The sequence below is a fragment of the Antechinus flavipes genome, chromosome 6, assembly GCF_016432865.1.
Source record: "Antechinus flavipes isolate AdamAnt ecotype Samford, QLD, Australia chromosome 6, AdamAnt_v2, whole genome shotgun sequence".
Lineage (NCBI taxonomy): Eukaryota > Metazoa > Chordata > Mammalia > Dasyuromorphia > Dasyuridae > Antechinus > Antechinus flavipes.
The window spans coordinates 259,744,595-259,767,551 of NC_067403.1; the positions used below are offsets into that span (position 1 = coordinate 259,744,595).

General features: G+C 61.3%; 1 protein-coding gene across 1 annotated transcript in view; it reads left to right on the top strand.

Moving 5' to 3' along the window:
• ANO1 (anoctamin 1) overlaps positions 1–22,957 on the top strand; it is a 148,040-nt gene that overhangs the window by 84,898 nt on the left and 40,185 nt on the right. The window contains exons 4-10 of the mRNA XM_051967318.1: positions 5,560–5,658; positions 6,460–6,611; positions 12,932–12,986; positions 18,092–18,137; positions 20,296–20,361; positions 20,799–20,854; positions 21,496–21,537. Coding sequence (XP_051823278.1) covers positions 5,560–5,658; positions 6,460–6,611; positions 12,932–12,986; positions 18,092–18,137; positions 20,296–20,361; positions 20,799–20,854; positions 21,496–21,537 — 516 coding nt within the window. The remainder of the gene's footprint in view (positions 1–5,559; positions 5,659–6,459; positions 6,612–12,931; positions 12,987–18,091; positions 18,138–20,295; positions 20,362–20,798; positions 20,855–21,495; positions 21,538–22,957) is intronic.

Sequence of the window (22,957 nt, forward strand, 5' to 3'; positions counted from 1 at the left end):
AGCCCGCGGGCACAGGGAAAGAAAGAAGAGCCAGGTTCAGCTTCAGCCTGTGGGTGACCGGGCCAAGCTGCTTCTCGCCTCGATGCCCGCATCTGCCAGCCCGGCCAGGGCCACCTTGGAGTGTGGGGGACCCCATTTAACACCGGCTCCTGGGGGTCCCCAGAGAAGAGGAAGGAGAGAAAAAAGGGAGGGAACAAGCATTTGTTGAGTGACCGCCATGGGCCGGGCTCTCGCTGAGTGTTGTGCAAATATCTCACTTGAAGAAGTGATGTTGGAGGGGGAGAGGGTGACCCGAGTGTCTTGGTGGGCCCTCAGCTTGGTTTGAGTCAGCAGGTGATCCATGGCAGGATGGGACTTTGCAAAGGGCTCATGTCCTCCTGGCCTGGCCCGGGCCCTTCCAGAGCGCTGTGGCCCTTCCTCAGTGAGCCGCCAGGGCCCGGAGCTGCCCACGGGGTGGGCTGAGGAGGGCCCGAGGGTCAGGGGAGGCCTTGGGGCGTGGGGCCGGGGGGAGAGGCGCTGCAGGGGGTGAGTGCGAGCCCGGGTGGTCGGGGTGTGCCGGGGCTCGCGGCGCAGCTCGGAGAAGGGATTCCAGAAGGCGGGAGGGGGTGGCAGCTGGCAGGATGCCCGCTTCGGCCGGACCGAGGAGAAGGTCCCTGCCCGCGACAGCCAGAGCGGGGCGGGCGCTGTGAGGCCCTTGCTGGGCTTGGCAGAGGAAGGACTCTCGGTCCTGGGCCTCCCCCCCGGCAGTTCAGGTTTCCTGCTTCCTCGAGGCTGGAGCAGGAGGAGGCCGGGGTGCCCGGGGCCGCCGTGGCAGCTCTCCGGGCTGCCTTCCCTGGGGAGGGGCCCCCTCCGGCCCCAGCGCTGCCCTCGGGGGGGAGCCTCAAACCCCTCCTGGGTCCTCCGCAGGCACCTGCAGCCGGGGCCCAGAGCCCGCCCCCCGGGGAGGGTGGGCGTCCCCGCCACCAGAAGCCCGACTCCTGGGAAGCGGAGCCTGGAATGGTCCCTGGAGCGGCGCCCGGGGCATGCTGGGCACTCACCCACCAGAGAGGCTGGCTCGGTGCCCGGCACCCCATGGGCACTGGGTCATTAGTGGTGGAGGTTTATTGGCCCGTGTGGGATTGAGTGGAGCATGGCTGCCTGCCCCCCGCCCCCCCGCCGAGGGCGTTCGGGGCCTGGAGAGGGGCGGCTTCTACCTGGGGGGGGGCATGCTGGGGAGGAGCAGGAGAGGCCGCATGGGGCAGAGAGCGGGGGGCAGCGGACGGGGCAGGAAGTGTGGGGCAGCCGGTGTCCCTCCCCTGACGGCTGGCCGAGCCTCGGCCTCCTCCCTCCCCTGTCCCTCCTCCCCAGGTGACCCCCGGGGTGTATTGTTGGGCCTTTGTGGCAGGGGTGGGGGGGAGGGCTCTGGCCACCGGCCGCTGCTGGAGTTTGCTGTGGAGCCCGTGCTCGGTGTCGGGGTCCGGGCTCTGGGAGGGTCCGTGAGGGCGAATTCCACCCCATCGATGCTGCTGGGAGAGCGCCTCCTCCTGGTGCATTTTACTCGGGGAGGCTCCCGGGTCCTGCCGCAATTAGCCCCATCCGACGGGTGAGAAGGTGGAGTCTGGGGGGTCTCTTGGGCTCCCGGTCCCGGAGTGAGGGGGCCCAGCTTTAAGGCGGCCTCGATCGCGTGGCCTTGGCCACTGACTGCTCTCGGTCTCAGTTTCCTCACTTACAAAATGGGCCCCAGGCCCCTTCTCAGTCACCCCCTGGGGCGTTCCCAGGCTGCCCTGGGAAGTCGCTTCCTTCGGTGTCTATCAGGGAGCTCCGTGTTTCTTCTCCTTCCCTCCAGGGGCCAGTGTGAACTCGGGCACCTCCTGGTGGGGGCTTTGTAGCACATTCATTTATTAAGCGCCTACTGCATGCGGGGCACTGAGCGCTGGGGACGTAAAAGAGACAAAAGACAATCTGTTCCCACCCTCAAGAAACTTGATGGAGGGGCTGGCTGGGGGCCCCAAGCTTTGCCCCCCCTTCCTCGTCTACTTTTAGACCCCGAGACCAGGGAGACCACTAGCCGGTGAATCCAGACAAAGCAAGCACAGGGGACAGATCAGAAGCAAGGAGCGGAGGGAAGGGACCAGGAGCGAGAGGGGCAGGAGAGGGCTCCCTTGCCATCAGCGGGAACAGAAAGAGCCAGGGGATCAAAGCCCGGGGTGATGAGAGAACTTCCTTGAGAATCAACAGTTACTAAGCACCTACTGTGTGCCAAGCCCTGTGCCACGTGCAGCAACGAGGCAGGATTTGCCCCAGCTCCCTGCCCGTGCTCCCCGAAGCCCAGGGTCGAGCTCCTTTACGTTGGTCCCGTGACCATCGTGGAATCTGAACGAGCCGGCATGGGTCCGTGCTTGGCTGGGGGAGGGGGCAGCCAGCACGTGGGGGTCCCGGGCCGGCTTTGAGCAGCCCCCTCTGCCGTGGGCTCCCTTGCATTTTCTCCTGGTTCTTGGGCCGAGCAGCCGCCAGCTGGCTCTTGTGTCAGGGAGCCCCTGGAGGCCGGAGGCCGGAAACCCGCCGGGCCCCACCTTGGCTTTGGCACTTGGCTTGGGAAAACCCGAAGGCCCGGTTCCCTGGCTCCTCTTGGCCAATAAGCTGGGCACGGGCTGATCCCCCACGTGAGCCGCGGGCCCCCTGGGTCCCACGACCCGGCGCTGCTCTGGCCAGATGTTTCCAGGGACGGGCCACGTTGTTCACATCAGCCAGAAGCGGACGGCAGGCCGGGCCATGGCAGGAGCGGTCTCCATGGATCCCGAGGCACGTAATTGGAGTGTCTCGTGTGGCCGTGAGCTGTGGGGGGGGGGGGGGGGGAGGAGGATGAGTCCTTCCCTCTCCCATCCCCGCCCCCAAGAGGCTTGGAACAACTCAGAAGTCGTTTACTGAGCGTGAGGGAGACAGACGCCGGCTCCCCCAAGGGCGGCCCCCACAGCCTCCTCCTTCCCCCACCGTGCCCCATGCTGAGGGAGCGCCCCGGGCATCTTGTGTGCCTTCCTAGAAAGACAGGTGCCCTGGGTGCAAATCCGGCCCTGCCTACGTCATCTGGACTCAGTGGGTCTCTGTATCCTCGCTTGTTAAATGAGGGGCTCCTCCCGGCTCAGCTCCGGGATCCCGGGTTTCCCGGGTGTCTGGAACATCAGCCTGAGATTCCCTCCGCCTTTGCCAACCAGATTGCCACACAGTCCAGGGGGCGCCCCCTGTCCCGGAAGCCCCTCCTGGCGCTGCCCCTTCCTAAGCCCTCGTGGGACCTCGCCGGGCCCACAGACCCCCCTTTGAGGCTGCTCCCCCAGCTGGGCTTTGGATCGCTTCGAGTGAAGGAAATAGTCTCTGCCTTCCGTGAGCTCACATTCTGTCGGGAAAGAAAGTCTGATGGCGGATCTGGAGCTCCGGAGCGAAGCTCTACTGCCTACAGCCAGCCCTGGCTGACACCCTCTACAGAGGAGAACTTTGGTCCTCGTGTCCTCTGTGGGGTGAAGGATCACCATTTTACAGATGGGGAAACTGAGGGCAAAAGAGGCGACTGACGGCTGGAGGCCCCGGGTCTCATTCTCTCTGCTGCATCGCCTGCCTGCCAGCGGCTCATGACCTCGGAGGTCTCCCTGTCTTCCCAGCTGAAGCTTTATCCAGGAGACCGGCTTGCCCAGGGGCAAAGCCTGGTCCCTAAAGGTCTTTCGGATTCTGTCACACGGCCCCTGACCGTGGCGGGAAAAGGAAGCGCTTTTGCGGAAGAGAGCTGGGGAGAGTTTTACTCTGGGGGACTTTTGATAAAGCACCGTATGTCTCCCCTCAAGCCTCCTCTAGGATGAGCCGGACGTGTCAGTAACTATTTCCTCTTCACCATTTTGCCGGCCGGCCATTGCTCAGTCCCCCGAATGTCCCATTAGGCCCACGTCACGCTCCTCACGTAGATTTTGTCCGATGCTTTTCCCAAATTAAACTCGACGACCTCTAGTCTTTTTTCTCCTGATCTACCAGACTAACAATCACGGGACAGATAGAAAATGGGCTTAGCTGATAGACTTGAGCTGGCCTGGACGAACCTGGAAGATCGCCGGTTCCTTTTCTAGAGGTTCACTAGCCATCCCTTTAATAATAAGTGCCCGGGCTGAAATCACGTTCCTTTCTTCGCAGAGTAAGAAACCCGACTTTTTCTAGTCCTGTAGCACATTGCTCACTCTCCACAATCTTCCTTTTTCCTTGGCTCAGCAGCTACTCCCTCTGGGTCTGTGCCTAAGGATAAACTTCCTTTGCTCCCAGGATTCCAGCTCATCCCTGGGACATCTTAATCTTACCTTTTATGTCCTTCCTTCTTCCTCACCTCACATTACTCTCCCATCCTCCTCCCCCGTGACATTCTGTGTCTCTCTCTTTTTTTGTTTTACTTTTTCACTTGTTTGTTTGTTTTTTTGTTTGTTATTTTTGCTGATGCATTTTGGGTTAAGTGACTTGCCCAAGGTCACACAGTTAGAAAGTGTTAAGTGTCAGAACCAGGGTCCTCCTGACTTCAGGGCTGGTGTTGTATCCACCGCACCACCTAGCTACCCCTTTTGTTTTACTTTTATTTTTTTTTCTTTTCATTTTTTAATTCTTTTCTTGATTTTCTTTTCTTTTTTTTTTAATGTTACATCACATTTTTAATCCAAAAAGAAGAAAAAAATAGAGTAGCAGGAAAAAGTATTCAAGTTTTTAGGTAACAACTGATACTCCTGACACTTCCAATGTTAGATGTGATCATCTGTGATAATCTACTTACAATTTTATTAAGAAGTCATTAGTGACTTGACTTACATAACAAATATTAATGAAATAGTGAATATATTTAAATATTAACTTTAATTTGGTTGTCCTTTCCCCCTTCCTTGATACAGATAAAACTTTTCACAGAAAATTTAGTGTCCCTACCTTGGGGCCCTTGATCCATCAATTTTGTGCTACTTTGGTTTTTACCACTTGTTCCTAAATATGTTTCAGCAAAATACCTTATTTTGTTTTTTTCCCCCAAACTTTTTATCTTCAAAACATACACAAAGATCATTTTCAACGTTCACTCTTGCAAAACCTTGTGTTCCAATTTTTCCCCCCTTCTCTTAGCAAGTAATCCAATACATGTTAAACATGTGCCATTCTTCTATGTGTAATTCCATAATTATCAGGCTGCACAAAAAAATCAGGAAAAATGAGAAAGAAAACAAAAAGCAACAAACAGTAATGAAAATGCCTTGTTGCGGTCCCCACTCAGTTCCCAGAGTCCTCTCTCTGGGTGCAGATGGCTCTCCCCATCCTAAGTCTAGGGCTCTTTCAAACACGTACCCCACCTTTTGGGCCTCCATGCCCCTGCTAGGGCAGCAACAGCTGACTAGGAGGCGAGGGTTCAGGAGCACTCGTTAGGTGGTTACGCGCCTTCCAGCGCCATGGGATGCCCCTTGAAAAGCCAGAGTTTACTCAGATGCTTTTTTATTGCTCCAAATTAGGCAGGGGGACCCGGTCCCAAGGAGGTCCCTGGCTGTCCCTTTTTGAAACTCCTTTTTCTCCTTCCAGACTAAACTGCACGGAATCGGGTTTGTGAAAATCCACGCACCCTGGAACGTTCTGTGTCGAGAGGCTGAATTTTTGAAACTCAAAATGCCCACCAAGAAGGTGAGTGGCTCTCACCAAGTCTCGCCGTGGCCGCGGGGAGCGGGTACACAGGTGCAGAGGGGACTGACTGGGGCTGCCTGGGGCCATGGTTCCCTGGGGCCTTGAAGGAGCCTCCACATCCCCGAAGTTTCCTGCGCTTCTGAGTGTTCTCGGGGACAACGAGAAGGCGTCTGGGCTCCCACCACGGCTACTCCTGCAGGGAGCTAGCGCGGAGATTTAATTCCTCCTTGCGCCTCTGTTCGTTTGGCAGAAAAGAAGCTCAGATCTCAGGCTGTGACTGATGAAAGACCAGCCCAAAGTGGGGCGGGGGAAGGCTCAGATGCTAGGAGAGAGGGCTTTAAAGCCCCCAAATCAATGGCTACTGAAAATGAAACACTAGACTCCCCTCCCTTGTGGTGTTTTAAGCCAAGTTATCCGTCTCCTCTTCCTCCCATTCCCTGCCTGCTGCAGCCCTGACGAAGGCCAGTTCCGAGAGCTCTCACAGGCCGTTCCCTGGGGTTTGTTTAGCTCCGTTTATTCCTTTCTGGAGACAAGGACCAGGGGTGTTTGGGGCCGTTTCCGCAGGCCCGCCGAGCGGCCGGACCTTCCTGCACCATCCGGCAGCCCCGGAGAACAGGCCCCTGCTGGATCTGGTGCGGGGGCCGCTCCCCTCCTCTTCCCTGCAGGCTCCCCGGAAAGGTCTCTAGGGGCCCGGACTTCCGTCCGTCCGAGCAGCAGGTGCGGCCTGGGCCGGCCCAGCCCGGAGAGCGCCCGTTCCGCTGCCGCCCAGTGACGGGGGCTTCCTTTCTCCCCAACCTTCAGGTGTATCAGATCTACCAGAGCCGGGGCCTGCTCACCAAGCTGAACTCCGTGGTCCAGAAGATAACGGAGCCCATCCAGCCTCGGGTGGCCAACTACAGGACCCAGAACGTGAAGAGGCTTTCTTTCGGCTTCTCCCGGGAAAAGAAGCACCTGTGAGTACGGGCCGGGCCGGGCCGGGCCCCTGCTTCTCCCTGGCACCGTGTGCCCGGGCCCCGGGCGGCCGCTTCTCCCTGGCACCGTGTGCCCGGGCCCCGGGCGGCTGCTCTGCCGCTTCCCCCCATCCCCCTCCCGGGGAAGGGACTGTCGATGGGTCAGAATTCCCGTCCCTGTAATTCCAGAGAGGTGGATGGGGCACCGGGGCCAGGCCCCGCCCCTGCCAGCAGGGTCCCCAGACTCATCTCCTCCCTCCAGGCTTTTGTCCCTCACGCGCCTCATGGACCTCTTGGAAAGCCGTGGTTTTCTAAAGTGGGACCCGACTCAGAAGGCTTCCTCCCGCCCCTACCCCTTGGCCCACCCCCTTCCCCAGATATATCACTTGCTAGTCCATTTGTAAAACTTTTCTATTCCCTTTTCTGCACAGACACGTATGTGTGTGCGTGTGCGCGTGTGTATGATTGTGTGCATGTGCGTGCATTGTGTAGGTACATGTGTGCACACGTGTGTGCGTATGTGTGCACATTGTTTGTGTGTGCATGTGTGTAATTGTATGCATGTGTGTGCGTGTGTTTGTGTGTGCGTGTGCACCTGTCCTCTGCCTCCCCCCCACTGCTGGAATAGAGGCTCCTGGAGGGGCTGTTCTCACCCCCCAGCGCAGAGTAGGTCTGGCGCATAGTGGGGAACCAGCTGGTCCCTGGGCGAGAGCTGAGAAGGGAGGGCTCCTCCAGCGAGGGAGAATGAGGCCCTGGGAGGCCGGCGAGCAGAAAGGGGGAGCTCGGGGCCCATGGGAGAAGGCGGGAGGGGGCTGCTGGGGGGGCCTTGGCCCAGCCCCCGAGGAGGGAGCACTGTTTTCTTCGGTCTGGGACCAGAGGCCCCTGAATGATAAGTGCGCCCGTCCCGCTCTGCCCCGGCCCGGTTCCTCGCTGGGCGATAGGGAGCATGTGAGTGAGACCCGAAGCAGGTCCCTCTGCGGTCGCGGCCACACTCCGCGCTCTCCCTCGGGGGCCCAGAGGGGCAGATCCCGGCCCACCCGCCACGGGGGGTCCAGCAGAGCACGGAGGTCCGAGGTCCCGCAGCCCGGAGCATGCTGGGAAACCCCCTCCCGGGCCCCCGCTGCAGCCGGCTCTGGGGGGGCGTCCCAGGCTGAGGGACAGGGCCCGGCGCGGCTCGTCCCACGGGCGCTCCGGCTTCCTCTGGTCCCTGCTGGCTCCGGGTAGTAACGACCCCCAGCCTCTGCCCTCCTGGGCAAGGCCGGGGACGCCCTCACGGAGAGGCCTGTGGGGACCAGGAGCGCCCTGAGGGAGGGGTGTGGGGGACCCGTCAGCGGGCAGAGCCCTGAGGCGATTCCTCCAGCCAGATAATTACGGTAATAACAGCAGCTTGTGTAGGCCCCGGGGCTTGTCAACTGCACGTGGTCGTCCCATTAGTTCTCACAACACCTCAGGGAGGCAGCTGATAATAAATTTTGTGCTACTTTGGTTTTTACCACTTGTTCCTAAATATGTTTCAGCAAAATACCTTATTTTGTTTTTTTCCCCCAAACTTTTTATCTTCAAAACATACACAAAGATCATTTTCAACGTTCACTCTTGCAAAACCTTGTGTTCCAATTTTTCCCCCCTTCTCTTAGCAAGTATTCCAATACATGTTAAACATGTGCCATTCTTCTATGTGTAATTCCAGAATTATCAGGCTGCACAAAAAAGTCAGGAAAAATGAGAAAGAAAACAAAAAGCAACAAACAGTAATGAAAATGCCTTGTTGTGGTCCCCACTCAGTTCCCAGAGTCCTCTCTCTGGGTGCAGATGGCTCTCCCCATCCTAAGTCTAGGGCTCTTTCAAACACGTACCCCACCTTTTGGGCCTCCATGCCCCTGCTAGGGCAGCAACAGCTGACTAGGAGGCGAGGGTTCAGGAGCACTCGTTAGGTGGTTACGCGCCTTCCAGCGCCATGGGATGCCCCTTGAAAAGCCAGAGTTTACTCAGATGCTTTTTTATTGCTCCAAATTAGGCAGGGGGACCCGGTCCCAAGGAGGTCCCTGGCTGTCCCTTTTTGAAACTCCTTTTTCTCCTTCCAGACTAAACTGCACGGAATCGGGTTTGTGAAAATCCACGCACCCTGGAACGTTCTGTGTCGAGAGGCTGAATTTTTGAAACTCAAAATGCCCACCAAGAAGGTGAGTGGCTCTCACCAAGTCTCGCCGTGGCCGCGGGGAGCGGGTACACAGGTGCAGAGGGGACTGACTGGGGCTGCCTGGGGCCATGGTTCCCTGGGGCCTTGAAGGAGCCTCCACATCCCCGAAGTTTCCTGCGCTTCTGAGTGTTCTCGGGGACAACGAGAAGGCGTCTGGGCTCCCACCACGGCTACTCTTGCAGGGAGCTATCGCGGAGATTTAATTCCTCCTTGCGCCTCTGTTCGTTTGGCAGAAAAGAAGCTCAGATCTCAGGCTGTGACTGATGAAAGACCAGCCCAAAGTGGGGCGGGGAAGGCTCCGATGCTAGGAGAGAGGGCTTTAAAGCCCCCAAATCAATGGCTACTGAAAATGAAACACTAGACTCCCCTCCCTTGTGGTGTTTTAAGCCAAGTTATCCGTCTCCTCTTCCTCCCATTCCCTGCCTGCTGCAGCCCTGACAAAGGCCAGTTCCGAGAGCTCTCACAGGCCGTTCCCTGGGGTTTGTTTAGCTCCGTTTATTCCTTTCTGGAGACAAGGACCAGGGGTGTTTGGGGCCGTTTCCGCGGGCCCGCCGAGCGGCCGGACCTTCCTGCACCATCCGGCAGCCCCGTAGAACAGGCCCCTGCTGGATCTGGTGCGGGGGCCGCTCCCCTCCACCTCCCTGCAGGCTCCCCGGAAAGGTCTCTAGGGGCCCGGACTTCCGTCCGTCCGAGCAGCAGGTGCGGCCTGGGCCGGCCCAGCCCGGAGAGCGCCCGTCCCGCTGCCGCCCAGTGACGGGGGCTTCCTTTCTCCCCAACCTTCAGGTGTATCAGATCTACCAGAGCCGGGGCCTGCTCACCAAGCTGAACTCCGTGGTCCAGAAGATAACGGAGCCCATCCAGCCTCGGGTGGCCAACTACAGGACCCAGAATGTGAAGAGGCTCTCTTTCGGCTTCTCCCGGGAAAAGAAGCACCTGTGAGTACGGGCCGGGCCGGGCCCCTGCTTCTCCCTGGCACCGTGTGCCCGGGCCCCGGGCGGCCACTTCTCCCTGGCACCGTGTGCCCGGGCCCCGGGCGGCCGCTTCTCCCTGGCACCGTGTGCCCGGGCCCCGGGCGGCCGCTTCTCCCTGGCACCGTGTGCCCGGGCCCCGGGCGGCCGCTTCTCCCTGGCACCGTGTGCCCGGGCCCCGGGCGGCCGCTTCTCCCTGGCACCGTGTGCCCGGGCCCCGGGCGGCTGCTCAGTCGCTTCCCCCCCGTCCCCCTCCCGGGGAAGGGACTGTCGATGGGTCAGAATTCCCGTCCCTGTAATTCCAGAGAGGTGGATGGGGCACCGGGGCCAGGCCCCGCCCCTGCTATCAGGGTCCCCAGACTCATCTCCTCCCTCCAGGCTTTTGTCCCTCACACGCCTCATGGGCCTCTTGGAAAGCAGTGGTTTTCTAAAGTGGGACCCGACTCAGAAGGCTTCCTCCCGCCCCTACCCCTTGGCCCACCCCCTTCCCCAGATATATCACTTGCTAGTCCATTTGCAAAACTTGTCTATTCCCTTTTCTGCACAGACACGTATGCGTGTGCGTGTGCGCGTGTGTATGATTGTGTGCATGTGCGTGCATGTGTGTAGGTACATGTGTGCACACGTGTGTGTGTATGTCTGCACATTGGTTGTGTGTGCATGTGTGTAATTGTATGCATGTGTGTGCGTGTGTTTGTGTGTGCGTGTGCACCTGTCCTCTGCCTCCCCCCCACTGCTGGAATAGAGGCTCCTGGAGGGGCTGTTCTCACCCCCCAGCGCAGAGTAGGTCTGGCGCATAGTGGGGAACCAGCTGGTCCCTGGGCGAGAGCTGAGAAGGGAGGGCTCCTCCAGCGAGGGAGAATGAGGCCCTGGGAGGCCGGCGAGCAGAAAGGCGGAGCCTCGGGGCCCATGGGAGAAGGCGGGAGGGGGCTGCTGGGGGGGCCTTCGCCCAGCCCCCGAGGAGGGAGCACTGTTTTCTTCGGTCTGGGACCAGAGGCCCCTGAATGATAAGTGCGCCCATCCCGCTCTGCCCCGGCCCGGTTCCTCGCTGGGCGATAGGGAGCATGCGAGTGAGACCCGGAGCAGGTCCCTCTGCGGTCGCGGCCACACTCCGCGCTCTCCCTCGGGGGCCCAGAGGGGCAGATCCCGGCCCACCCGCCACGGGGGGTCCAGCAGAGCACGGAGGTCCGAGGTCCCGCAGCCCGGAGCATGCTGGGAAACCCCCTCCCGGGCCCCCGCTGCAGCCGGCTCTGGGGGGGCGTCCCAGGCTGAGGGACAGGGCCCGGCGCGGCTCGTCCCACGGGCGCTCCGGCTTCCCCTGGTCCCTGCTGGCTCCGGGTAGTAACGACCCCCGACCTCCGCCCTCCTGGGCAAGGCCGGGATGCCCTCACGGAGGGGCCTGTGGGGACCAGGAGCGCCCTGAGGGAGGGGTGTGGGGGACCCATCAGCGGGCAGAGCCCTGAGGCGATTCCTCCAGCCAGATAATTACGGTAATAACAGCAGCTGGTGTAGGCCCCGGGGCTTGTCAACTGCACGTGGTCGTCCCATTAGTTCTCACAACACCTCAGGGAGGCAGCTGATAATCAATGCTATTGTTCTATATGCTCTAATATGTCATTATACAATTGCATATATAATAATTATGCGTAATATAACACATTATATTATATGTGCTATAATAATAAATGCTATTGTTATATATGCTCTAATATGTCATTATATAATTGCATATATAATAATTATGCGTAATATAACACATTATATTATATGTGCTATAATAATAAATGCTATTGTTATATATGCTCTAATATATCATTACATAATTGCATATATAATAACTGATACATAATATAATATATAATAATTATGTGTGATATAATATGTAATATTATACTATATATGCTATAATAATAAATGCTATCATATATATGTTACAATATATCATCATGTAATTGCATATATAATGATTAATATATCATATAGTACATAATAGTTATGTCCAATATGATATATAATATATTATTCATATGCTATAATAAATGCTATTATATATGTTATATTATTATATAATTATATATAATAAATTAATAAATAATATATAATAATTATATGTGATATAACATATATTATATTATACGTGTGCTACAATAATAAATGATATTATTATATATGTTATAATATATTATCATATAATTGCATAGGTAATAATAGAAATATAATCTATAAGAATTATTTGTAACATAATATGATATATATGCCATAATAATAAATGCTGTTATCCCCATTTTACATGCGAGGAAACTGAGGCAGGCGGCAGTTAGGCGGCTCGCTTTATTCGGGGCCCACACGCCAGGCAGAGTCTGAAGCGGGAGCGGGAGGCTTTGGGCCTGCCACACTACTTAGCCGAGGTCCCCCAAGTGTACGGTCTGAGCTCAGGGCCTCGGAGCCTCGGCAGCTGGCGCAGGGCCCCGAGAGGTCGGCCACTCTCCGTTAGGCCCCCTCGCAGCCACGGCCCCCTGGCCCCCCCCCCCAGGGCCACGCGGAGGTGGGGGAGCATTAAAAAGGCCCCTCACTCACCAGCCACTCAGTCCCTTCTCTGAAGGCCAGGCAGCCAAAGGGGCCCACGGGCGCTTGGAATCACGGGAGCCGGAGCTCCAGGTGACTTGGGCTCGGTCCTGCCTGTGGCCCCAGCTGGGCTTTCTGGGCAGAGCCTCTGAAGGGTTTGGCCATTTCCTCCTCCATTTTCCAAATGAGGAAACTGAGGAAAACAGGTGAAGTGATTTGCCGAGCTAGGAAGTGTCTGGGGCTGGATTTGAACTCATGCCTCAGTGTGCTACCCACTGCACCATCCCGCCTCCCTGGACCCCTCCCTCCTTTATATTGTCTCTCCATCCATAAGATTCGCAGCAGGGGGGAGCAGACCCCGGGCCGTGAGCCGCGTCCCTCCTGGCCCTCAGCCCTCGCCCGGCCTCGGAAGCACGAAGCGGGTGCTGGGGGGGGGGGCCTCGGGCTGCCCCCCCAAAGTGGATCCGCCCCAAGTGCTCGCGCTCTTCCTCCTGGTCGCCAGCAACGCCCCGTGTCCTCGCTCCGCGGGCCCCGGTCCCAGACCCCGGAGGAGGCTCTGTCCGGTGACCGATGCCCCGCTCTCTTGGCAGGTTTGACCTGACGGACAAGGACTCCTTTTTCGACAGCAAGACCCGGAGCATCATAGTGAGTACGGGGGCCCTGCGGCCGACCGGGGCCTTCAGGGGGGGGGGGGCCTGCGGCCGACCGGGGCCTTCGGGGGGGGGGGCTGTGGCCGACCGGGGCCTTCGGGGGGGGGGGCTGCGGCCGACCGGGGCCTTCGGGGGGGGGGGGCTGCGGCCGACCGGGGCCTTCGGGGGGGGGGGCTGCGGCCGACCGGGGCCTTCGGGGGGGGGGGCTGTGGCCGACCGGGGCCTTCGGGGGGGGGCCTGCGGCCGACCGGGGCCTTCGGGGGGGGGCCTGTGGCCGACCGGGGCCTTCGGGGGGGGGGCCTGCGGCCGACCGGGGCCTTCGGGGGGGGGGGCTGTGGCCGACCGGGGCCTTCGGGGGGGGGCCTGCGGCCGACCGGGGCCTTCGGGGGGGGGGCCTGTGGCCGACCGGGGCCTTCGGGGGGGGGGGGCCTGCGGCCGACCGGGGCCTTCGGGGGGGGGGGGGGCGGGGGCGGTGCCGTAGCCACTGTGACAGGCTGGGAGCTTAGCAGCTCCAGCCGAGAGCTGGGAGGAGGCTTCCCGCACGTGGTGGGAATGAAGCATCACAGAGCAGAGAGAAGGGGCCCCTTCCCGGAGCCCCCAGACTGTGGCGGGAGCTCCTGCCCCCTGATGCCTCACAGCCCCCGGCCCTGCCCCTCGCAGGGCCTCCAGAGGAGCCGGGGCCGGGGTGGTCAGTAAGTTGTGCCCGCGGCTCCTGCCATCTGGGCGCCCGGCCTGCCCGGCCGCGGGGGCCGCCGCTGTGTTTATCTGTCGGCTGCCAGCTGGGACGGCGGCCAGCGCTCACGCTGTCCGTGCCTCGGCCCGGGCGAGCTCTTTATCTAAACAAGAAATTAATGCTGCGGCCAAGTTGTTGTTCTCGGGCCTTCTCTGCCCGGCCAGTAAACAGGTCTGGGGCCTCAGCGAGCGGGGGAGGGGGGTCAGGGGGCCAGAGCCGGGGGGAGGGGGGTCAGGGGGCCAGAGCCAGGGCAGAGGGGGGGTCAGGGGGCCGGAGCCGGGGGGGGTCAGGGGGCTGGAGCCGGGGGGGGTCAGGGGGCTGGAGCCGGGGGGGGTCAGGGGGCCGGAGCCGGGGGGAGGGGTCAGGGGGCCGGAGCTGGGGGGGGGGTCAGGGGGCCAGAGCCAGGGCAGAGGGGGGGTCAGGGGGCCGGAGCCGGGGGGGGTCAGGGGGCCGGAGCCGGGGGGAGGGGGGTCAGGGGGCTGGAGCTGGGGGGGGGGGTCAGGGGGCCAGAGCCAGGGCAGAGGGGGGGTCAGGGGGCCGGAGCCGGGGGGGGGGGGGGGGGGGGGGGGGGGGGGGGGGTCAGGGGGCCGGAGCTGGGGGGGGGGGGGGAGGGGTCAGGGGGCCCATCAGGATGGAGTTAAGAAGAGTCTCTCTTCTTAAAGTGCTGGTGGGCACGGTGCCAAAGCCCCAGGGCCTGGATTCAAGGCAGATTCAGAGCATGGAGGGACCTCGGGGACCGTCGCCTCAGTTGACAGACAAAGCCCACCCCGGAAGGGCCTCTCCGTGCCGGGGGCCTCAGTGTGGGAATCCCCGCGGTCCCAGGGGGAGCATCTTCCCGGGCGCCGACAAGGGCAGATCTGGCCGTTTGTCCGTCCTGCCGGCGACTGTTCTCGGCCCCCTGGGCATGAGGCGCCCCCTCCCCTGGTCCCGGCCCTCAGACGTGGCAGATGCGGCCCTCTCTGCCTCGGTCCTCCCCAGATTAGCTTCTGCCAGGCCCCAAACGGCCCGGACTCGCAGCCTTCGTTGCCCGGCCCATCAACAGCTCCAGCCGAGAGCTGGGAGGAGGCTTCCCGCACGTGGTGGGAATGAAGCATCACAGAGCAGAGAGAAGGGGCCCCTTCCCGGAGCCCCCAGACTGTGGCGGGTGCTCCTGCCCCCCGATGCCCCGCAGCCCCCGGCCCTGCCCCTCGCAGGGCCTCCAGAGGAGTCGGGGCCGGGGTGGTCAGTAAGTTGTGCCCGCGGCTCCTGCCATCTGGGCGCCCGGCCTGCCCGGCCGCGGGGGCCGCCGCTGTGTTTATCTGTCGGCTGCCAGCTGGGACGGCGGCCAGCGCTCACGCTGTCCGTGCCTCGGCCTGGGCGAGCTCTTTATCTAAACAAGAAATTAATGCTGCGGCCAAGTTGTTGTTCTCGGGCCTTCTCTGCCCGGCCAGTAAACAGGTCTGGGGCCTCAGCGAGCGGGGGAGGGGGATCAGGGGGCCAGAGCCGGGGGGAGGGGGGTCAGGGGGCCAGAGCCAGGGCAGAGGGGGGGTCAGGGGGCCGGAGCCGGGGGGGGTCAGGGGGCCGGAGCCGGGGGGGGTCAGGGGGCTGGAGCCGGGGGGGGTCAGGGGGCCGGAGCCGGGGGGAGGGGGGTCAGGGGGCCGGAGCTGGGGGGGGGGTCAGGGGGCCAGAGCCAGGGCAGAGGGGGGGTCAGGGGGCCGGAGCCGGGGGGGGTCAGGGGGCCGGAGCCGGGGGGGGGGGGGTCAGGGGGCTGGAGCTGGGGGGGGGGGGGTCAGGGGGCCAGAGCCAGGGCAGAGGGGGGGTCAGGGGGCCGGAGCCGGGGGGGGGGGGTCAGGGGGCTGGAGCTGGGAGGGGGTCAGGGGGCCCATCAGGATGGAGTTAAGAAGAGTCTCTCTTCTTAAAGTGCTGGTGGGCACGGTGCCAAAGCCCCAGGGCCTGGATTCAAGGCAGATTCAGAGCATGGAGGGACCTCGGGGACTGTCGCCTCAGTTGACAGACAAAGCCCACCCCGGAAGGGCCTCTCCGTGCCGGGGGCCTCAGTGTGGGAATCCCCGCGGTCCCAGGGGGAGCATCTTCCCGGGCGCCGACAAGGGCGGATCTGGCCGTTTGTCCGTCCTGCCGGCGACTGTTCTCGGCCCCCTGGGCATGAGGCGCCCCCTCCCCTGGTCCCGGCCCTCAGACGTGGCAGATGCGGCCCTCTCTGCCTCGGTCCTCCCCAGATTAGCTTCTGCCAGGCCCCAAACGGCTCGGACTCGAAGCCTTCATTGCCCGGCCCATCAACAGCTCCAGGACTGCGCCCGAGCCTCCCCGTAGTGTCCGAGCAGGGCCGATGGCCAAGCAGGGGGACGAGCGTCCGTTCTCTGCCCCCGGCCCTTCCCACCCCCGCTGGGGCCCCGCCCTGTGTCTAACAGCCCCGGCCCCGGCTGGAGGGTTGGGAGCCCCCATCCTGCCGCTTCCGAGGGCGGCCCCGGCCCAGTCGCCGGCCCCCGAGGAGTTTCCGTCTCACTCCCAGGCAAAGCGGAGATGCCGTGATCTGGTCAGAAAGGCTCCATCCTTCCCTTTGCAGCCTCGACCAAGAGAGTCTAAAACATCCACTTCCCCCAGGGGGTTCACACAGGCTCTTTCCTTCTGTTTTCATTCATTAAAAAACCCGTTCCCCACAGCTGGTCATGGGCCTGGGGCCCGGGGAAAGGCCGGAGGGGCCAGGGAAAGGCCGGTGGGGCCGGGGAAAACCGGAGGGGGCCGGGAAAGGCCGGAGGGGGCCGGGAAAGGCCGGTGGGATCTGGGGAAAGGCCGGTGGGATCTGGGGAAAGGCCGGTGGGGCCGGGAAAGGCCGGAGGGGGCCGGGAAAGGCCAGTGGGGCCGGGGAAGGAGAAGGAGAAGGCTGGAATTAGTCCCATTAGGAGGGTAAACTGAGCCTTAGCAGCGACAAGGGCTGGAAGCGGGCGATCCCGCTGCATGGAGACGGGCAGCAAATCCACGGGGGACGCTGAGATTACCCACAGAGACGGGGAGGGGGCGCAGAGAGCGCGGGAGAAAGTCCGGGGGAGCCCACGCTTAGCGGCCGCGGCAACAGTCACAGAGCCAGGCCTTGGCTTTCAGGCTGCGCAGGTTCCCGGATCGAGGCGGTCCCGATCACTTACAGGGGGCGCGGGGAAAGGGGGGCCCCTCGGAGGGGGCTCTGAGGCCGCGCCCATCGCTGCCTCCTCGGGAGGCCGGGACGCCCCTTCCTGACCGGGCTCTGCCCAGAGGAGCGGGTTGAGACGGAGCTCGCAGGAGGAGCCCTTCAGGCCCTCGTACCAACGAAGACGTCTCCCCTCGGCCTTTGCTTTCTGCCCGCTTCCTCCTGGGTTGGGGGCACAGCGGGGGGGGGGGGGCCCACACGGGGTCTCCATCCCACGGGCCTAGGAAGCGGCCCCCCAGCCTTATGGCTTCGCCCGTCCTGGGTGTTCTCAGGGAGGGGCCCGGAACGCTGACCCAGGTGCCCCCTGGGATGGAGCCTGCTGCGGTGCCCCTCCCTGCCCAAATCTGGGGGGCTGATGAGACTTAGCTTGTTTTTCGGTTTCGCACAAGAGGAAGGGTTTGGGAATGTTGGTCTCGCCTGGGCTTCCTCTGCCCCCAACATTAGGCTCGAAACTCCCCGCAGTGGGTGCTCAGGCTCCCTTTCCTCAGTGGGTTGGAAGGGGATTAGCTTGAAGGAGCCTCTTGAACCAGGTTAGACCTTGAGGAGAAAATGTGTGTTTAATTAGAAGGATTAAGAAGGGGGTGGAGGTCGATGCCCCCAGTTCAGCATCTCTAAAAGCACAGTAGGGCGTCCGACATCCCGCAGGGATGTAGCGGCGCCCCTCCCCCGGCCCCTGAGCGGGGAGCCCCCAGACCAAGCACCTGCTCCCGGCTCCCAGGGGGGAACCATGTGTCCCGCCATCGATCCCCCTCCTGCGGGGAATAAAGGGAGGCTTGGCTGTGGCCCCGGGTGTCAGGCCTGGTCCCTGGGGAGGACGTCTCCTAGCACCTGGGGCGCCCCCACAAGTGGCTTCCCGAGGCTTCCCGGGAAAGGGGCTTCGCCCATTCATGGCGTCGGGATGCGCGTCTGCTCGGCTCCCTGGAGTTGGTGGGAACCAGGAGGTGTTAGGGAGATTGGGCCGCCGATTGGGGGCCTGGATCCAGCCTCTGGCTGGAGCTTCCTGGACTGGGAATTGTTTTTTTATTTTCCTGAGGCCGTTGGGATTAAGGGACTTGCCAAGTGATAAGTGTCTGAGGCCAGATTTGAACTCAGGTCCTCCTGACTCCGAACCCCCTGCGCCCCCCAGCTGCCCCTTAGACTTGGAATTCTTAAAAATGCAGAGTCTCCCCCTTTCTGTCTCCCTCAGGTCTATGAAATTCTGAAGAGAACGACTTGCTCCAAGGCCAACACGGGTAAGGGGGGATGGGGAAGGGGCGGTCGTCCCCTCAGCTTCGGCCCCCTTCCAGTGTAGACGGAGAAAGGGGGAGGGGCGGGGCCGGCCGAAATCGCCCCCCCCCCCAGTTCTGGGGGCCCGGATGGTGGTTTCCCGTTTCCAGCCAGAGAACCGGAAGGTCTTGGCCACGTTGCTCTCGTCCGGGTCGGCTGGTCCAGGGCTTCCTGGGTCCGAGGCCGCCGAGGGCCTTTAACCTCCCGTGACTCCTGTCCGGGAGGTCAGTTTTCTGAGGGATCTGAGAACGCCGCATAGTCCCGGGGTTCACAGTCAGAGAACGGAAATCACCGGGCCTTTCCTCCGGGCTGGGAGCCACCGGCCGAGTATGGACAAGCGGGCCTGGCCCCGGCCCCTGGGGGCCTCCCGGGGACCCCCACGCCACCGAGGGCCGAGACGAGCGGTTTGTGGTTGTGAGCAGTCGGGGGGAGGAGAGTCAGTGTTCCCAGGGATGCAGATTCTAACCACAGATCCTCCCAGAAACTGGGGGGGGGGGCAGATTTAAGCCACCGGTTTCCTTCTACTTCCCTGGCAAAGGGAAACCTGCCCCGAGCAGCCAGAGCTCCGGCCCCCTTCGGAGAGCGGGACCGCGGGGGCAGCCTGAGCCACAGAAAATCCTCCAGGGAGGAGGGAGGCGAGCAGGGGACTCTCAGAGTCACCCATCGGGCAACCGGCTACCACTTATTAATCATTATATATAATTATTATTAATAGTATATTAAATATTGTTAATTATAGATATAATTGTTAGGGATTATTGTAATTCTAGAATAATCATTAAATACCCTCTGTCTGCCCAGGGGTTTTTAAAGGCAGAAATGAGGATCTTGCTCCCTAAGAGCTTCCACTGTAACGGGGAGACAATGTGCTGATGCACATAAAACACCAAGTAAGGGGGGCTCTCTGAGGGACGGGTGCCGAAGGTGGCGAAAGCGTCCCGGGCATTGGGGACGGCCGGGAGAGCAGCAGAGAGGTGGGAGATGGAGGACCGGACTTAGAAAAAGAGCGCTCCGGTCCCGATGGTCCGGTCCCGACAATCTGGTCCCGATGGTCCGGTCCTGATGGTCCGGTCCCAACAATCCGGTCCTTTGGGGGCTCCCAGAGAGCCCCCAGTCCCAACCCCTCATTTTCCAGGTGAGGAGACCCAGGTTAGTGAAGTGACGCCCCAGCCACTCCCCAGGCCTTGTGCTTCCTAGAGAGCCCCACGGAAACGGGGCTGCTTCCCACGCCCCCATCCCTGCCCAGCCAAGGCACAGAATGCTGGGAGCGGCCCCAGCTCAGGGCAGAGTAACTTCGGAAAGTTCCTGGGGAGCCTCGTTCACACGGGTCAGCGAGCCTGTGGGAAGGCAGGCAGGAAAGCTGCCTGCCTCAGTTTCTCGGCTATAGAATGGGTGTTAATAGCAGTGCCCTCCAGGGCTGCTGGGAGACGCCCTCCCATGAGGGCAGGGAAGGCCGGCTGGGCCCCGCTGAGGAGAGAGTCCGGAGCGAGGGGAAAGGCAGTAACTCACGGTGAATCCCTTCCTCTTCAGAGACAGAAGCCAGGCCAACAAGGCTAGTGGGAGGCCCCTCAGAGAGCCTCATTTTACAGAGGAAATGACTTACGTAAGGTCGCCTCAGTCAGAGGGAGAAATCGTTTTGGAATGTAGGTCCCAACTTCCTGCTCCGCCATGAACCCTCCTTTTGGTTCTGGCCATGAGGTGACCTAGTCACTCTCCCAAGGACCCCCTTCCATTTAGAGCCCCGGGACATGGCGCTCTGCGCCGCGAGCAGCGTGGGCTCGGACTCATCTGGGATCCCTTAAAGGCCAGAGCCGTCCTCCCACGGCAGCCTTTGGGGAGGGATGCGAGAGCGGCGTCCTTCCCGCTGTCCCAGACGGACGCTTACGAGAAGCGGACCCCCGGCCCGGCCCCGCCTGGGGGTCTGGCTGAGACGCTCCTAGAAATAAGTCCGCCCTTCGGAGCGCCCCCTCCCAGGAGTGCGGTGATCCCCCCAAGGGGGGCGGTCCCCGGGCCTTCCCGAGTCCCCGATCCCCCTTCTCCCATCAGTGTTCCTTTTATTTCCAAATGCAACATTAAATCGCTCGCAGGCCCATTCCTGTAACTAATAGACTGATGTGTAAACAGGGCAAGGAGAGGCAAGAAGGAAGGATTCTGCCCTTTTAAGTAAAAGGAGAAAATGTGGTCAATACGGTAAGTGCCCCGTTCCCGCTCCTGCCCAAGGCTGTGGGACTCTTCCTCCTGCTTCTCAATCTCCGACTGATCTCGGTGGCGTGTGTGTCTCCTCCTCGCCGGCCCCCGCCCTTTCCTGACCTCTCCCACCGCAGGCTGTCCCCGGGCAGGCGGTCCCTGTCCCCCCGGGCAGGCGGTCCCTGTCCCGGGCCCCCAGCCGCGGCCTTTCCTCCTCTGGGACTCTAATCCGACAATCGAGCATGCTTTACTCTTCCGCTCAGTAACAGCCACGCGGGAGGCGCCTCCCGGGAAGAACAGTCCCGGGATTTCCGATTTCGGGGGAGCCAGATTTCTGATTTCTCTTGGATGAATTCTGTCGGTGGCTGAGATCTCTGCTGATTTCAGGACGGGGGGCGTCGGGCCGGCCGCTCACGCCTCCTCTCCCTCTCTCTTTTAAGGCATCACCAGCCTCCTGGCCAACGGGATCTACACGGCGGCCTACCCCCTGCACGACGTAAGTGGTCCGAGAGGGCGCTCCCTGTTGGGGGGCGGGGGGCGGCGCGTGTCCTGCCTCCAACCCGAGCGCCCGCTGCGTCCGGCGAGCCGTGAGGGCGGCCCCGACATCGTGTCCGTCCCTCCTCTGGCCCCGGCCAGTAAATCCGCCGGCGCCGGTGCAGTTTGGGCAGGAGAGAAGACCAGGGGCCCAGGGAGGGGGCTGGCCGAGGACCCAGGCTGACGTATTTCCTCTGGGGCTGAGCCCCCGCTCAGCCTGGGTGCGCCCCCCGGACCCCTGCACAGCTGGGAGCGAAGCGCCCGGTCCTCCGCCCCTATGGAAACAGGGCGGAAGTTGAGAAGGTCAGGCCGGACAGGTCAGGGAGCCGGGAGTTTTCCGAGGGTGCTTACGGCAGAACTGGGACTGACCGGTACAAGGGGGTAGAAGGCGAGCGGGGGAGAAAGCAGGGAATTGTGGGCTGGGCTCCACCCCCAGAGCGCGAGCTTCGGCTGTGGGCTTTGTTCCTCATTCGCTCACCTGTAAAGTGGGGCTGCTGAGACCCTCCATCTCAGCCTGTGGGGCTGGGAAGGGCCGTAGGGGTCGCCCACTCGAACCTTTTCTTTTAGTCATGTGGCGCCTGTTTCTTTTTTTTAAAAAAACAGGGCGACTATAAAGGAGAAGACGTTGAGATGAATGACAGAAAAGTAAGTTAATGCCGAGTCTTCACAGCATCGAGTAAGCGCCTGTTCTTGCGCAGGACTCGGAGCTCAGCTTTGGGGCAGGAAACTGGAAACGGTCCCGGCCCCCGAGGAGCTTCGGGGAGAATGGGCTGTGGGACAGGCGCGGATGTGGGCAGAGGGAGCACAGGACAGGGGGCTCCCGGGAGGAGGGGGCTCCGGAACAGAGAGGGAGGAGGCCAGGGATCTCACGTCCTTCCCTTAGCACGGGGGCAAGTGCTCTGGGCTCAGGCCAGAGGCCCCGGCCTGAGGTCCTGCCTTGGACCCTTCATAGCTGAGGGACCCTCATTAAATCGCCTGAGTCTCTGGGTCTGTTTGCTCCTGGATTCAGGTTGTAAATTAGGGGACGTTTGATGGCCTCAGAGCTCCCGTACGCCTCTCTGTCAGGGAGCTTAAACCTCCCAGAATCCCTGGCGAACGTCTTCTGTGACTTTGGCCAGAGGCCAGGATGTCCCTGTGCTGAGCTAAATGGCTCCTGCTAGTCCTGGACCCAGCAGCAGCCATTTATCAAAGCCCTACTGGGTGCTGGGGACACAGAGCCGAAGCAAGATGGGCCTGAGCCCCGGGGCGTCCGCGAAGTAGGGGAGGGGTGTGTAACAGGGTGTTCAGAATACAAACCCACAGACCTTCGATATGGGGGGGAAGGAGGGGGTGTAGAAAGGTATGGAAGGGGAGCTCACTCTGAAGGAAGCAGGATTCTGAGAGAGCCCCAGAGAGCCTGAGAAGGTGCATCTGGATGTGGGCAAAGGCTTGGAGATGGGAAATGAAAGTGGGGTGTGCGAGGAACAAAGGGAGAAAGAGGCAACGGGGGGAAGTGAGCCAAATAATAAATGCTGAAACTGGCGCTTGACCCTAGAGGTGACTAGGAGCCCCTGAGGATTATGGGGAGGGGGAAGACTGCAGGAAGTAACAACATGGTCACAGCTGCTTTAGATGGGTTGAAGAGGAGACACTGAAGGCAGGGATGGCCACCCAAACCTGGCTCTTGTCTGATCCCCACAGTGACCCTCCATCACTGGGCCCCCAGCCCCTTCCCCTCAGCAGAGGGCCTCGCCTTGGGCCGTCCCAGAATGTTAAAGGTCGTCGGGAGGGCCCCCAACATCCTGACTGTGGCACTGCCGGGCTGCTGCCCCAGGCCACCACAAATGCCATTCTCCATTGTGTGATTTCGGTTACGTGCCCCAGAGCTCGGTCTTTTCCCCCAGAGCTTGGTCGTTTACCCCAGAACTTGGTCTTTTACCCCAGAACTTGGTCTTTTCCCCCAGAGCTCGATCTTTTACCCTTTATCCAGAAGAAATACAAATGTCCCAATCACTCAGCGATGCTATCTGGGCCTTCCTGCACCCGGCCAAGAATGGCAAGTTGCCCTAAGGGGATACAGCCCCGA